The sequence below is a fragment of the Gadus morhua genome, chromosome 3 (genome assembly GCF_902167405.1).
Source record: "Gadus morhua chromosome 3, gadMor3.0, whole genome shotgun sequence".
In the NCBI taxonomy this organism is placed as follows: Eukaryota; Metazoa; Chordata; class Actinopteri; order Gadiformes; family Gadidae; genus Gadus; species Gadus morhua.
This window is the reverse complement of record NC_044050.1, coordinates 734,335-751,088: the sequence shown is the minus strand read 5'-3', so window position 1 is coordinate 751,088 and position 16,754 is coordinate 734,335. Positions and strand designations below refer to the sequence as shown.

Here is a 16,754-nt window from a genome sequence, read left to right as displayed (position 1 = left end):
GCGGCAAAGGAGCTGCCGTCCATTGTGTTGTTTTTGTCGTAAACTAGGGTCAGATGGTTAAAAAATAGACAGATATTCCAAGGTATCCTTAAAAGGCAGCTTGGATGTTTTTATTTTGTGCAGTTTAGACTTCTTCTATAACCTATTTTTGAAAGCAAAACACCAAGCTCATTGATTTAACGAGGCAGGGTTATTTGAAACAATTTATTGAATAAATATTTATGAGAGGTCATTCCTTCTCCTGAGTTTGCTTACCCTGTTCTAAAAAAATGTAAGTTTTTTCTTTTCAAAACGCCTCCTCAAGCGTTTTATTAGCAGTTGATGTTGGGTGGGCAGCTGAAAGGAGCCGTACTGAAACAAACGGCTCCTTGCTATGGACCTATTTTGAAGTGCACGGCTCCATTAACTTCCGAATTAAATTAAATTCTGAATTAACTCCATTAACTTCCAAAGTCTGAGATTTGTCCTTTTACTTAACATGAATGGCGTTGAACACGGATATATAACACACATCATTGAAATAGCTGTAACAGGCACGGACGTATTGATTACCTGAATGATTATGGGAGACCTACGTATTTTCATAATATTGTTAATTGTCTAATATTAACATTTCAGTTGCGTTGGTAGGTATTTCATTTTCATTTGCTTGTTTAGCTATGTATGACAGGGTTATGGTTAGCTATGTATGACAATTGACAATGTTGGTGTATTACAATTCAATATTTGGGTAGGCTACTCCAACTTTGTTGCTGGTCGATATGTAAACATTTACTTTTATATAAATTATTGATTGCATTCTTCGTAAAATAGTTAGTTGGAAGGAATCTGTTTCTTAAGCAATAACATTGAACTGAATTTTTTAGGCCTACATACGTTTACTATGTTACTATGGTATTATATGGAGCAATCTTACATATTTATGAAGTTTCCAGTGCCCTATACCACGAAGCTCGCTGAACATACCCAGGCTTTCTTGGGAAAACCTGGCTCGACAGAGCCGCAACTCGCAATCAGAGTTAAATGGTACCACGAAGCTCACTTTAGATTCAATTAGTTGAACCAGGTTTTCCGCTTTAGGTTCAGTGCGCGTTCAAGTGAAAGGGGCGTTTTTTGCGTCATTTTTCTCACCTTTACGATAGATCAAGCAGTCTATATGCGTATAAGTGAAAAGATTCTGCATATTGTCTGTAAAATAACTATGCCAAATGCAGAATTGTTCGCCATTAATCCAAATAGAATGATGATGATTTAAAAATGCATAAGCAACTTCCATCCTGCCTTATTCTATCATTTAGGGAATTCACTTTAAATACACCCTATTTAAGAAATGTATAGCATGTTTTCGACTGCTGAGAGGTAGCGGCTGTAGCGTAGTGGATTAGTATAAGACCCGAACGCCAGCGACCGGGGTTCAAATTCGCCGGTCTATCATCATGCATTTTACCCCCATAGATGTGATGCCAGCCCGGCCTTGAAAATATGGGTTCAAGTTCGAAATAAGCACAAAAATATAATTCCATAAGCTTTAGTGAATAAGTATTCCATATGCATGAGAATTAGGACTTTTTTAAGCTTCACATAAATTCGCGTCACTTGGGAGTCGAACCCCCCGCGCAGAAATTCAAGACTGACGCGCTACCTCCACTCTAGCACTCTGTCACTGAGACACAATGCGCAACAGTAATCATTGTCTACATAAGGTCCAAAAGGACGATCAAATAACGAACACCCTCTGATGAGAATCTGTATCTCTCATGAAGAACCCCAATTTCGTTGTTTGCACAATGACAATAAAGTCTGAAATCTGAATATCGTCAGACAATGCCAAGGGATCGGTTCTGTCCCGTAAAACCCTTGTCTCCGGAGAGACGCCTGTACGAGAAATGCGCCGGGGTCCACGGGAACACCCACAAATGGTGACGCCATTGTCAGAGGAGGGGCTAGGAAGCTGCGCACGCCGATTTAAGTAGCCGATCTCCGGCTAGACTAAGCCGAAAAACTGCTCCCGACCAGGTTTGGTTGCGAGCATAAGTCACCATGGTGATACAACGACGCTAAAAGAGATCGACTTTCGTGGTACAACTAAGCCAGGCTTGGAGCTCAACATACCTCGCTAACCCTCTAAGCGAGCTTCGTGGTACAGGGCCCAGATCAATAAAGTTCTATCTCTTTTTATTTGAACTGCCTGTATGTCCTCTTGATTATTGTATTACAGTGTGTACCTTGGTTATCAGCTATCATAGAATGGTGTCAATGTGGTATTGGCATATATATTCCAGAATTTGAAAAAGGATATGGATATAGAGTGGGTGACTTTATCAGTATACTCAATCGAGATGGCCACAATAATAACCGCTCTTAGATGGGTTGTAGATACTAAGTTTGTGACAATGTGGTATTGGCATATATATGCCAGAATTTGAAAAAGGATATGGATATAGAGTGGGTGACTTTATCAGTATACTCAATCGAGATGGCCACAATAATAACCGCTCTTAGATGGGTTGTAGATACTAAGTTTTATAACAGATAATTCAATACGTGAAGATTTGGTGACAGAGGTAAAGCATCTTCTTTTAAATATTATAAGCCTTGGTTTAGTTATTCAGTTCTGTTGGATTCCAGCCCACCATGGAATATATGGCAATGAAATTGCTGATAAATTAGCTAAAAGATACTAACCTAATTAGAAGAATTTAACCTTAAGTATATATATTTTTTTATTTTATTTTTTATTTATTCATTTCTTTGTTAGTTTGTTTTATTTTGTTTCGTTAGTTTTTTTTTTTTTTTTTTTACGATTTAAAGTATCATTTGCCAACGTCCTTGTCACAAACTGTGTAGTAGTCAAGTAGGTGGCGGTATATGGGGAAAAACTATGATCCACCACTAAACTAGAAGAAGAAGAAGATCTCTGCATCCGGTACGTCACGGAATAGGTCACGTGTCTTGGCCCCATAACGCGGAAGCAAATCGCTCCTGTATGTTGCCATGCGCCACTGAGCAGTTTGCATAGGAATGAATGGGCGGCCATTTTCCAGTCCGTGGTCCATCCTTTATTATGTCCATGGGTTGCCAGCTCCTGCAAAAAACGTCCCGCCCACATACCGTTCAAAATCCACCCAAAATGTCCTAGAAGCAGCCCAAATAAAAAGGATATTCCACCTTGGCCAACGTTTTGAAAGTAATAATAATTGAGGGAATATCTGCAGCGAAATGCATTGTGTGTGTGTGTGTGTGTGTGTGTGTGTGTGTGTGTGTGTGTGTGTGTGTGTGTGTGTGTGTGTGTGTGTGTGTGTGTGTGTGTGTGTGTGTGTGTGTGTGTGTGTGCTAGTTTAGCGAAAGCAGCGTCCTTAGCAACCTGACGTCATTGAAACATGCGAGCGAGCCGATAAAATCTTCCTAATAACTATAAAACGAACGATCATACGTAATCACTGACTAAAGATTATGCAAGTAAAAAGTATATTTCTCGCTAGAAATGTTATTAGAAACAAGTTCAACGGTGATTCGGTCCTAAAATAGGCCTATTGCATTTCCCATTCGATTAATAAAGAAACCAATCCCGAGATATCCCCGGACCCATGCAAGTGAACGGAGCGTTCCACGGCATTGAGAAGACCCGTGTAATAAAGACCCATAATATTTCTGTTTATGGCATAGATTTCTCCTCAGATTAGGCTAATTTATGATAATGATAAAATAAAAGTAAAAACGCTCAATCAAAGGCCCGGCCCGAGGATAGTGATGGGAAATATCGACCTGACACGGCCCGCGGGTCGGGTCGGGTCAGGCTCGGGCTCGGGCTCGGGCAGAGAATCTAAACACTGACTGGAACTACTTAGCAGGGGTCTGGTAGGCCTATATCAGGAGATAATACACACCCTGCAGCCAATCAGAATAGGAGTATTCCCCCAGACTGTGGTATAAACAATAAACAAGAGTTATAATCAACCCCTACGCATCAATATTAATGATAACCCATTATTATACGGTATGACTTCTAGATGTCACGTCCGCTCGCGACACTGGACTTGCGAGGCATCGACGCGGACTTCCATTCACATAGCCAAAAACAAGACAATAGATCTATGGTTAGATCAAAACATCAAGACATACAATTCTAAAAAGATCAGATTAAGCAGCTACCCTTTTTTCTTTCGCGGTTTGCCTGAGCAGCGCACCTGCATTTAATAGCCTATATCCGTGAATTGTCACAATTTCTCAGAATCAAAGGTGAAAGTAGAAACGGGTGGCCTAAAGCTGTCATATTGTTCACAATTTTTAACAATAAATGTACTGTACGGAGCTCCTTAAGGGACATTAGGGTGAACGCTCCCGCACATAACCTTAGTTTGGAAGTCGTGCTGGTGACACGACAAATACTTCCAATTGAAATACATGGGTTTGAAATTTGTGCTTGTAAACACGAAAAATTTGAAAATACGTGATCCTGATCACGTTTCAATAGATTAAATAACGTGACAGTGTCACGTCTTTTCGTGAGACCGGGTTGAAATGTTACAATGTCCTCCATTTTCCGATTAGAAATTCCCGCCCCCTCCGCTACGTAGACAAGATGCTGGCCATTGAGGGTGAAAAGTGTCCATCGGTCCATACTCAAGTTTTTGATTGTTTTGAGTGCGCCACCGAGGTACTTCCAGTCCACTGCGCTTTGGCACACTCTCCGTTTTTGGCAAAGTGCACTCAAAAAAGTAAGTGTAAGTATAGAAGTGCGCGATTTCAGACACAAGATAGGTTTCGCTAGCTCGGGGAAGAGACAACATCTAAGGTGCTCAGTGTCAGACAGAACAGCGCCTCCCAGAGGGTCGCTGAGGCTATGACTGTTACATGCTGACCTCCCGCGCTCGTTATTACCCGGGTAGACAGCCCGTAACCTGTGTCTGTCTATACTTGGTGTGCTGAACTTGAGTATTGTTCCTAATCTTTCCCTGGGTGAATGCAATCTAACCTTTCTAGGGGCGTAGGTGCGAGGTACTCACCACAGGTCCACAACCACCATAGGCAAACAGCTCTGTCTCTCACGCTCCGCACCGGTTCCTTGTCCTGGTTGGGTGAACCGTCAGTCCCAATGACCACTTTAGTACAAGCTAACCACTAATAACCTGTTCTAGTGTGATCAAGTCAGCTCCCGGGACAGTGCATCTGCCAGGATGTTGTTTTTCCCTGATACCTGCTGCTCCTTCAAACTATAAGGCTGCAGAACCAGTGACCCCCTGAACACTCCAGTGTTTGATGTTTTGAACTTGGCCAGGAAGGACAGTGGGTTGTGGTCTATGTAGACCACAACCGGTCGACCTGAGTGAGGCACATACACCTCAAAATGCTTGACTGCCAAGACTATACCTAAAGCCTCCTTTTAATTGTTGAATAAGCTTTTTGCTGCAGATTTAGCTTCTTCAAGAAATAGGCTACGGCTCTATCCAACTAAGCTTCGTCTTCTTGCAAGAGTGCCGCACCCACACCAGTATCGCAAGCATCAACGGCCAGCTTAAACGGCACTTCATAATTGGTTGCATGCTCCCAATGCAAACATGGCTTTCATCCCTCTAAATGAACTCTCACCTGCCTCTGTCCAGAAAAACTTGGCAGCTTTCTTAAGGAGGTTAGTCAATTGTTCAGTAACCACAGCAAAGTTAGGCACGAATCTCCGATAGAACCACACATGCCCGATACTCTCATTATTTCTCTTTGGTTCTTTGGTTGGTGAAGATATAGGATGGCCTCCACTTTCGCCCGACAGGGCATCACCTTTCCCTGCACTTTAGAGGGTGCCAGCCTGTACGGGGGTGAATCGCCAACCTCAACATCACGGATAGCTAGAAGTATGTGACCAGGGACATCCTGGAACAAGTGGGAAAACTCCCTCTTGAGATCACTAAACTCCCACTTCCACTCCAAAGGTAAATGCCCCAGCTGATTCTCTATCCTTCAAAGCCTCAGAGTTCCTTAAGCGGAATCCAACAGTTTCACCTTCCTCACGGTCATCCTCCCCGGATCTCTGACCCATAGCTGCACAGGCAACAGCCGACACGCATGGTCGGTCCTGGTCAGGGACGTCGGTCCTGGTCGGGACGATCGGGAGATTTCCCGGTCGGCGGGCCGGCCAGCGAGGTCAGGTGGACCGGCCCGCAATTGTGTAGCGGCCTGCGAAGTCAGTTGGACCGAACCAAAGTTGTGAGCGGCCGCGAGACGTCTGTAAGCCGCCCCTGGGCATATTTTATTCCCCATCAAGACGCCGTGAAAATCCCCGAAATAAACAATATATGTCTCGAGAACATCCAACCAATTTTTATACCACTTGCTTACTCTCTATGTCTCATTCATGTTTTTTTTTTATATAATTTTTTTTTACTTCATTTAATTCTTCATTATTCAGGCATTACATAATTTTCATGGCAATAAATAAATTATACGAACTACAGTTTACTTTAATTTGTTTGTTCTTGAATTGACGTAGAATGGAGCAAAGACTCCTTGGATTGGGAAATGCGTTTATCCAATAAACAGCTTGCAGGTCAAGTCCATTTTCGGAAATGTAGGGGGATATATGAGCGGCCCCACGTCTAATGGCATGACCCTAAAGACACGTCAGACAGAGAAGGCGAGCAAGTTCGTGGTTGCTTGCTTTTGCTTGTTGTGGCACTCATGGAAGGCAAGAAGAGAAAAGAGAAAGGAGGGGCTGAAAAGGCCAGAATAATGAAGAAGCGGATGCTGGAGGGGGATGCATCTAAGTGCTCAAAGGTAACAGATTTATTCCGAAGTCAGGCATTAATGAGTTGTGCAGGTGAATTGACAGAAAAACAGTTAGCCAGAGCTCCACCATTGACGTTATTGCTAGGCGGGAGCTAGCACAAGCTGCTAGTCAAATGTGTATGTGCTGGCTGGTGTATTTCAGACGAATGAATGACTTAACTGATCTCTCTTTTTTAATGGATGGAGAATATGTTAACAGATTTGGAACATGTAGTAGTAGTCGTGTCAACAATTTACACCGGTATTACCGAGTATAAACGGTATAAACTTTGAAACTAGGTCAACCGCCATCTTCTCGTCAACTCTCCTCTCACACTCTGTGACAGCGTCTTATAATGTTCTGTATATAATAGTATAAAATAATTTTATAGATAATATCACGGCCAAAAGCTCTGTGCGCCTCAGGATGGCTGTAGTTCGGGGAGCACTACGGCCATCCGGAGTGCTTTTGTTTACCGGCGTTGCTATGGTTACCGGTCTTGTAAGGAAGTGCGCCAATTCTCGGAGAGCCAATCTCTTCCGCACAGAGCAGAACTGTGGCCTATTTTACACATTTTTATTTTCTTAATTATAATTCTATCATTCATTTTTACCGATTTTTTTTTTATTACTGAAAAAACCCTGGTGTTTGCGGGGGGGGGGGGGGGGGGGGGGGGTTGCTATTAGTGCCCTGGTCCTGATATTTCTTCAATAGGTTCAAATGGCACAACCTTGTCTTCCTCCTTTCCTCAGGAGTGCTAATGACATAATTTCTGTCCCCTACACACTTCAGAAAGTCTGATGAGCCTGAGTCTGGTCCGACAATTCGGACCAGATCATAGTCACCGATCTGACTGAGATCGAGAGAAACATATGCTGCCTGGGCCTTACCTATAGGAGAGCCCTGAATAAGGGTCACCCACTCTTCCTTTGGCCACTGTTGCGGCAGAGCAATTTTTTAAAACATCTCGAAGAACAGCTCACAATTGTCAGGATCAAACTTGGGCACAAAAGAGAATCACTTACTCACATCAAAAGTTTCTAACTTTAATATGCATAAAGACTGACTGTTCTCACTGTTCCTCACTGTCCTCCTATCTTACTCCCTGCCCCTGGTCTGTTTGTTCAGTGTCTTGAACATTAGTGCTAGCGCTGGTGCTACTAGCTGAAGCTGCACTTGGCGGCTTAAAAAACAAATCGGTCAGTTTCGTGCATTTTTTACTGTCAGCCAACAGTAATTTCCTGGATTTCGCTCTCGCGGTCTGATTCGGTTTTGAAATTCCCAGAAGTCATTGCTTCATATAACTTTAGTAAACCAATAATACAATTAAAAATACAGGCAGATTTGTTGTATTTCAATTTCAAACCATGCACTTTTTAAACATCTGATTGAATAAGGCTACTGTAGTATATAGATACTCATATCTGGTATAAATACTGATTCGTTCCCTGGTATAAAGCATGAATAGGGATTTCGAGGCAACTGGCTAATTTGAAGCTTTTAACAGTATAGATGCTTGATAGTGGGCCAAGAGATAATGTGGGGCCGCGTTGCGACGAAGCGGCCGTGCAAACCCGACAAGCATGCCGCCCCGTGATTGGCCGGCCTAAACGGCCCACGAGAGGCCGCGGCCCCTCTGGCATCTGCCCGAATGCCTGCTGTTCCTCTCGTACTGAGCAGGATTACTATTGCAACAACACATCATCAGTAGGGTAAAACTAACCTGTCTCACGACGGTCTAATCCAACCCCCGTTCCCTCACTCCGTCACTGCCTCTCACACATGACAAATTAATGGATGGTTTAAAATGAACCTGCCTTGTTAAATCAATGAGCTTTTGAATTGCTTTCACAAATAGGTTATCGGCTCTATCACTGCCAAATCTGTCCGTGTGCAACTCTAGGAGTGACGTATGTAGCACTCAGACCCTGTTTACACGTACATGCTTATTTTGTAAAAAAAAACGGAGACATTTGCCATGGTTTGTGCCCTTCTTTTACACGCGAACTGAGGATTCGCCTCTGAAAACGATTCTTTCTTAAAACTCCGGCCAGAGTGGAGATTTTGGAAAACTTTGGTTGCCTCTTTGCATGTCAACATGAGAAAAAATAAGTTTCATGCTACGGCCACACTGCACGCGTTACTCGGGTTAAAAAACGTGCATAACGCGCCTAACTTGACGCTTAATCATTGTGTGTCACAAAAATGGTTCAACGCGCCTGTGGCTGCGGCTATCGCTGTTACATGCAGAGCAAGGGAGATCAACAGGGTTCCCAGGGTGGCACCTAAGCACCTAAGCATTTGCTTTAGTTAGTAGTCCAGGACAAAGGGGTATGAGACCACGTATGGGTATGAGAAAATTAAATGATGTTTTGAAGGTATTGTCTGATAATGTCTTGCGGGTAGGCCTATATTCGGCCAGTTCTTTTAAAGGTCCCATGACATGAAAATCTCACTTTATGAGGTTTTCTAACATAAATATGAGTTCCCCTAGCCTGCCTATGGTCCCCCATGGCTAAAACTTGCGTTTGGTGTAAAACGAGCACCAGCTGTTCTGCTCGCCTTTGAAAAAACGGAGGCTCAAGTGCGCTGATTTGGAATGTCTGTATTCATGACGTCATCAGGAATCTCAGCTCCTCCCCTTACTCTGCCTGGCCCGCCCAGAGACGTTGGCCCGCCAATGAGCTGTCACTCTGATCGAGACTGGCCAATAGAGACGTGTCTTACATCTTTCGGCGTAGGTCCCGCCCACGAGATTCAGCTCAACACCAAGCAAAGCTTTTGGATTCGCAAGCAAAACTTTAGGATTCGCAAACAAAGCTTTTTAATTCTCAAACAAAACTTTTGGATTCGCAAACAAAACTTTTGGATTTGCAAACAAAACTTTTGGGTTTGCAAACAAAACTTTTGGATTCCCATTAATATTTTTTTTATCACATTCATTTATCTTGCAATAAAACATTTTTTGATTGCAGTGTCGATAGTTTTGCTCTCAAATCAATTTTTTGATTCAGTGTGGAAAGTTTTGCTCTCAAACCTATTTTTTGATTGCAGTGTGGAAAGTTTTGCTCTCAAACCTATTATTTTTGATTGCATTATAAAGACACAAATCTACCTCCATACGTGTGTGTGTGTGTGTGTGTGTCTGTGTGTGTGTGTGTGTGTGTGTGTGTGTGTGTGTGTGTGTGTGTGTGTGTGTGTGTGTGTGTGTGTGTGTGTGTGTGTGTGTGTGTGAATACACACACTGTAACGCAAGTGTTTCTTGTCGGTTCTTTGATGTGTCTTGTATTTCCACAACGAGACTGTTGTGGGGGTTATCTGAGCCATGGTTGAGAAGGAATTGGAGGAAAGGAACTTTGGCTTTGACTGGCTGAAGTACATGAACTGCGACATGCCGCCGGTTGCCGCGAGGCACCATCGCCCGGCAGCGGGCAGCCGGCAGCAGGCAGCGCCCGGTTCAGTCGACTTCAGGTTGATGCGAAAGTGGAAGAACCAGAGACGTCGCAGAACCCGACAAAGTCGTTTGTGATTCATAATATCGACTGGAGGCGCACACAGCTTTTGGCCGTGATAATATGTATTAAATGATATAGATTTCTATGTATTATATGATATTATTTAGATATAGAGCTCCAGGACTAACGCAAGTGTTGTACACTTCCTTATTATTTGGATAACCGTTCTGCTTTTGGCGTTATGGCGCATAACACGTCGGACTCTCGTCTCTGGTATTTCTACAACGAGACTCGTATTGGGGGTTATCTCAGCCATGGTTGAGAAGGAATTGGGGGAAAGGAACTTTGGCTTTGACTGGCTGAAGTACATGAACTGCGTCATGCCGCCGGTTGCCGCGAGGCACCATCGCCCGGCAGCGGGCAGCCGGCAGCAGGCAGCGCGCGGTTCAGTCGACTTCAGGTTGATGCGAAAGTGGAAGAACCAGAGACGTCGCAGAACCCGACAAAGTCGTTTGTGATTCATAATATCGTCTGGAGGCGCACACAGCTTTTGGCCGTGATAATATGTATTAAATGATATAGATTTCTATGTATCATATGATATTATTTAGATATAGGGCTCCAGGACTGTAACGCAAGTGTTGTACACTTCCTTATTATTTGGATAACCGTTCTGCTTTTGGCGTTATGGCGCATAACACGTCGGACTCTCGTCTCTGGTATTTCTACAACGAGACTCGTATTGGGGGTTATCTCAGCCATGGTTGAGAAGGAATTGGGGGAAAGGAACTTTGGCTTTGACTGGCTGAAGTACATGAACTGCGTCATGCCGCCGGTTGCCGCGAGGCACCATCGCCCGGCAGCGGGCAGCCGGCAGCAGGCAGCGCGCGGTTCAGTCGACTTCAGGTTGATGTGAAAGTGGAAGAACCAGAGACGTCGCAGAACCCGACAAAGTCGTTTGTGATTCATAATATCGTCTGAAGGCGCACACAGCTTTTGGCCGTGATAATATGTATTAAATGATATAGATTTCTATGTATTATATGATATTATTTAGATATAGGGCTCCAGGACTGTAACGCAAGTGTTGTACACTTCGTTATTATTTGGATAACCGTTCTGCTTTTGGCGTTATGGCGCATAACACGTCGGACTCTCGTCTCTGGTATTTCTACAACGAGACTCGTATTGGGGGTTATCTCAGCCATGGTTGAGAAGGAATTGGGGGAAAGGAACTTTGGCTTTGACTGGCTGAAGTACATGAACTGCGTCATGCCGCCGGTTGCCGCGAGGCACCATCGCCCGGCAGCGGGCAGCCGGCAGCAGGCAGCGCGCGGTTCAGTCGACTTCAGGTTGATGTGAAAGTGGAAGAACCAGAGACGTCGCAGAACCCGACAAAGTCGTTTGTGATTCATAATATCGTCTGGAGGCGCACACAGCTTTTGGCCGTGATAATATGCATTAAATGATATAGATTTCTATGTATTATGATATTATTTAGATATAGAGCTCCAGGACTGTAACGCAAGTGTTGTACACTTCCTTGTTATTTGGATAACCGTTCTGTCGGACTCTCGTCTCTGGTATTTCTACAACGAGACTCGTATTGGGGGTTATCTCAGCCAAGGTTGAGAACGGAGGCGGAGGTGCCTAAGCGCTGCCCGGCAACGATCCCTTTCTCCTCCTTGTCGCGGTTCAGTCTACTTCACGAGGACGTTGAAGAACCAGGAACGTCGGAGAACCCAACGCGGTCGTTTGAGATTCATAATATCGGCTCACACAGCTTTTGGCCGTTATAATATATATTATATGATATAGATATCTATGTAGGCTATATGATAATATTTAGATATAGAGCTCCAGGACTGTGTGTTCTAGAATATTTACAGAACACGGCTAAAGGCTGTGTGCGCCTCGCCATTGCGATACATCCACTGTAAACAGAGCGCATGGTACCGTGGCTGCAAGCTGCTCAGGTCCACACCCCCACCCTCCTCCTTGACCCGCCTCGCTCCTCCTCATTTGCATTATAGCTACAGACACCAAAACAGCGCATTTGGGGGAAGCTCAATGTGCGACTGGCTCGGAGTGGCTGTAACTCTGCACCACGGCTGAATTTCGGGAACGTCTTTGAATACTGTGTTAGTTGCCCACTAATACCTACATTAAAGAATACATAAAATAGCATGTCATGGGACCTTTAAGATACCTGCAATATCCTTTTATAAGTAATGGCACTACAGCACCAAGAGAATGACAATGGATACTGTAAAAAATATGTTTGGTCCATTCTATCTTCAAGGGACATGAGGTGAATCTTACATTGCTACTATTCAGTCATCTATTTCAAGATGGGGGCGTGGGTGAGGACCGACTGGCACAGACATGTGGTGTGAGCTGTTAGCACTCTGCACTATGACAGAAAGCAGAGCCTTCTGCATGCTCCTTCATTCTTCATTCAATGTTCGTTGGTGGTTTGTGTTATGGTCTTCTGGTCTTCTGCTTGTTACCCCTACATTAGCATACTAAGATATGTTAAACAGACGTTCACCAATCTACTTTGAACTAATTCTCTTTTTTCTTGTAACAGAGGAAAACTGTACGTACTTCAAACACTTCACGCCAGGGGAAGATGCGGAAATCTTTGAATATAAGACTCAAAAGGGTGAGTAACCTGGTTCACCTACGGCAGTTTGATTACATGCAAACTGGAGTGCTCACACAGACCTCCAAACAGCAGCCCGCTCCTCTCTATTGAACCCGAGCCATTTGGTTTCAAACAGAACAGATGGAAGCAAATAAAGAAAAGATGCCTCTGCAGACGTGCATCCGCACAGCGCTGATAAAAAACACATTAAAAACGTGTTCACGGGCCTTCTGCCTTCACGCACCTTAAGGCACAAGTTTCTCTCTCTATCCCTACGGAAATGGGGAACTTGAAACCGACAATGTTTTAGGCCTATTTACTGGATGTCGCAGGTCTTAGTCTGGGGTCAGGGTTAAGCCTGACCCATTGTGAATCACGTCTTGTAGGGCTAAAGCCCCCAAATTATTATAATAGTGTCTCAGTGTCTCACTCCAAGTCATTCTGTGCCTCCACATACAGTTAGTGTCACTTATTGTATGTCTATGGTGTTTTTCATGTCCATGTTCATCATCTCGTTAGCCTCTTAGATTTAAGAAAGTTTTACGCCCGAAAATCGCTTACGATTTTAGGGCGCAAGTGAAGCGGCCATGACCTTTTGTGGGTTGCATCACAAAAATCTAGACTAGAGAAAAAACGTTTCTCTAAAGCTTTTGCTGAAGGAATAACGTCTAAAAGCGTTATTTATGGATCATGTTATCTTGTTCATCAAAATCGATGAATGAAAGGAACCGTTGGAATTTATATATTTTGGTGGAAGCAAAGCTAACAAAAACTTCCGTTGTGCAACAAGGAAACTCGTCGGCCTCGTCCGTCACTCGAATCAAAATTATTTATTAGTTTTGGATCAGTTACATAAAACAGCACTGAACACTACATCAACCGTATAATATATAATTTAACTTCACTGACATTTATCCCAGAATTTAATCAAAGCGCATTTTAATGCTGAAACTATCTTAAAATGTTGCATTTTCCACTGAGAATAATACTAATGTCATAGATGTTGCTTTGACACAAGACATGTCGCTGCTGATTGGACCAGGCGCTAGAGGCAATAGGAGCGCTAGGGGCCACAGAGGCATTGGGGGCCATAGGGGTGCTATTTAAGGGCGATAGGGACATAGGGCACTAAGGGCCATAGGGGCGCTTTGGGCCATAGGCAATATCATCCCACAGCAGATAGAAATGGGCGTTCTCGTGTGTGGGGGGTTCTCGATTACGCAAACTGGAACGCAAAACCTATTGACCGCTAACATGAAGATAAAAGCGTTAGATATAGCTATACTGTAGGCTATATAAAATAACCAGTAGCCTATAGTTGGTTGCATTGATGGATTTGAGGTTGTAGGAGGTGACGTTTATTTTGCTAAAACACTTTTTTATTCTAGTGTCACGGCATCACCTTTAACTCCAAAATAAAAAATATATATAGAAAAAAATAGCCACTGCAAAGGAGAGGAGGGGTCTCTGACCCCTGACCTCTGTAACCTATTCTGTCATTTAGGTGGAGGACAGGTTGTGTGGATGTCCACATGATCCAAGGAGTTCATCGTCTATACTTAATTATTTATATTGTATACCTGTAGATGGTGAATGAAGCCTTTAGGGTTGTAGGGTTCTATCACAGTACGCCTACCCCCGATAGGAGAGGAAGAGCATTTTGATTAGGAGCCCATGCCCTGTCACACACACACACGCACAGATGCTCCGACACGCAGTGGCGGCAGGTGGTTTCATCCCATTGCTCCCCTGCCAGCGATAGATGAAGGCTTCCCCAGAAGAAAGGCTCTCCCCTGAGCATGGATCCATCGGCAAACAAGAGGCAGATCACAGGCCTAGCTCCCTATCTGACACACTCCTTCATAGCCCTGGTAACCATTTGTAAACCATGTGATGAGGCAACTCTATTCGGACACATGCTTTATCTCCCTCTCTTACTGTGTCTTATAGGCCGACCCTTTAGTGGAATCTGAGGTTTGGATGATGTTGCGGAACTCTCAGATAATTTGATTAAAGATGCATGTTCATACATCAGACTTTGATCCAACACAGTTCACATTAAGTCCATATTTTAACAGCATGAATGTTCCACTTCCACAGCTTGGTGGGTTACAGGTCCCTGCCTCATTCTCATGCCTGTTTCCCTCTGGATCTCTCCCTTCTTCTACCTCTTCCTTTTTGACAGAATACAACATCTCAGCAGCGGCCATCTCCATCTTCAGCCTGGCCTTCATGATCCTGGGCACCTTATGTTTGATCACCTCCTGCACCGGAAAAGGCGGGAAGGGACGCGACTACCTCCTCAAACCTGCTGGCATGTTCTACGCATTTGCAGGTAGGAAAAGTGCAAAGTGACGTTTGAGGCCAAAATGTCTGGGGTGCGCTGACCGCCGAGGGGATGGTCCTCACCTATTGATGCCTCCGTGGCTCAGAGCTCGCTGGGAGGCCTCCAGGGTCTTTGCCCTGAATACGTTACCAAAAAAGCATCGCTAACGTGTGTGTCCGTGAGGCCTGCTATTGTTCCGTGGTCCTTAAGAAGCTCCTCCCTGTCATGCAGGCCTGTGTGCGTTCATCTCCGTGGAGGTGATGCGCCAGTCAGTGAAGCGCATGATCGAGAGCGAGGACACCATCTGGATCGAGTACAGCTACGCCTGGTCCTTCGCCTGTGCCTGCTCCGCCTTCGTCCTCCTCTTCCTCTCCGGCCTGGCCCTCCTACTCCTCTCCATGCCCCAGATGCCCCGCAACCCCTGGGAGACCTGCATGGACGCCGAGCCCGAGCAGATGGAGTGAGGCTGGGGGAGAGGATAAGCCGAGGGGGGGCGGTGATGAGACGGCCTGACGGCTGCAGAGCTCCTTGCACCACAAAGCCCCTGTCTCAGCAGGACATGGACTAGAGGGGAATGGATATGAATGACACCCAGTCAGTAATTTTTTAAAAGCATAAACCAACCCGATTGGTTGGTGAAAAGGGTGCGGTGATGTCATGTGTACCCTCATCTTGTCCTGTGTTTGTAAAGCTGTTCCTCCAGAGACCTGCAGCTGGTTGCACCAGCAGAACGTAAGGTCCCACTTAGGCTACGTTGAACGTAAATCACCCAAACGTTCGACTTTACACTCTACTAAAAAAATATCAGTTGCACCAAGCAGATAGTTTCAACGTAACACTAAGTTATAACTTATCTTTTACACCTCCCCTCTAGCTGGTGTAAGTTCCATACTAACGATATAGAACCGTTAAAAGAAAAAAACGTAAAAAGATTTCAACACTAAGGCAGGGTAAAGATGGCTATTCGTTTTGAGCAATGGGAAGAGGAGTTTCAACGCGGTTTGCGCCGGGAACGGATTGTCCGTGACCGTATCGATCCATTTCTTTATTATGATGATGTTGAATTATATGCACGATTTCGGTTTTGCCGGGCGGAATATTATATTTATTTATTTATTATAAAATCCGCCATCAAATAGCTTAACCTCACGCCTATACCGTCCAAGCAAATTTTAGAGAATAAATGACTGAAACCTCATTTGTTTGCCCTCTCATTTGGGTGCTAACGCGTCTTCACTCAGATAAGGTGGAAACTTGCCGGTATTTCCTGTTTACATTGTTAGCTGTCAATGATTGGCTTGAAATTATCTAAACGTCATTAAAAGCGACACTGGTACAATTTATGCACTACTAGTAACGTTACAACTTAAGTTATGGTGGTGCAACCAACATTTAGAACACCTTTAGTTTGACACTAGCTACGTCGAGCGTAGGGTTAAGGCGGACTTTACACCCGAACTTATGATCGGCTTTACGTTCTGCTGGTGCAACCGACTGCAGGTCCATCGGTGTGGAATGTATAATAAGATCGGGATTCCAGCTCGCCGCTTGGCTAGATAACTGGTC

The 16,754-nt window shown here is 44.3% G+C and overlaps 1 protein-coding gene across 1 annotated transcript in view; it reads left to right on the top strand.

The window, feature by feature from the left end:
- The window catches only part of LOC115540844 (voltage-dependent calcium channel gamma-1 subunit), a 49,327-nt gene extending 33,159 nt beyond the window's left edge, over positions 1-16,168 (top strand). The window contains exons 2-4 of the mRNA XM_030352431.1: positions 12,806-12,880; positions 15,048-15,197; positions 15,420-16,168. Coding sequence (XP_030208291.1) covers positions 12,806-12,880; positions 15,048-15,197; positions 15,420-15,652 — 458 coding nt within the window. The 3' untranslated portion in view covers positions 15,653-16,168. The remainder of the gene's footprint in view (positions 1-12,805; positions 12,881-15,047; positions 15,198-15,419) is intronic.
- The last annotated feature ends 586 nt before the right edge of the window (positions 16,169-16,754 follow it).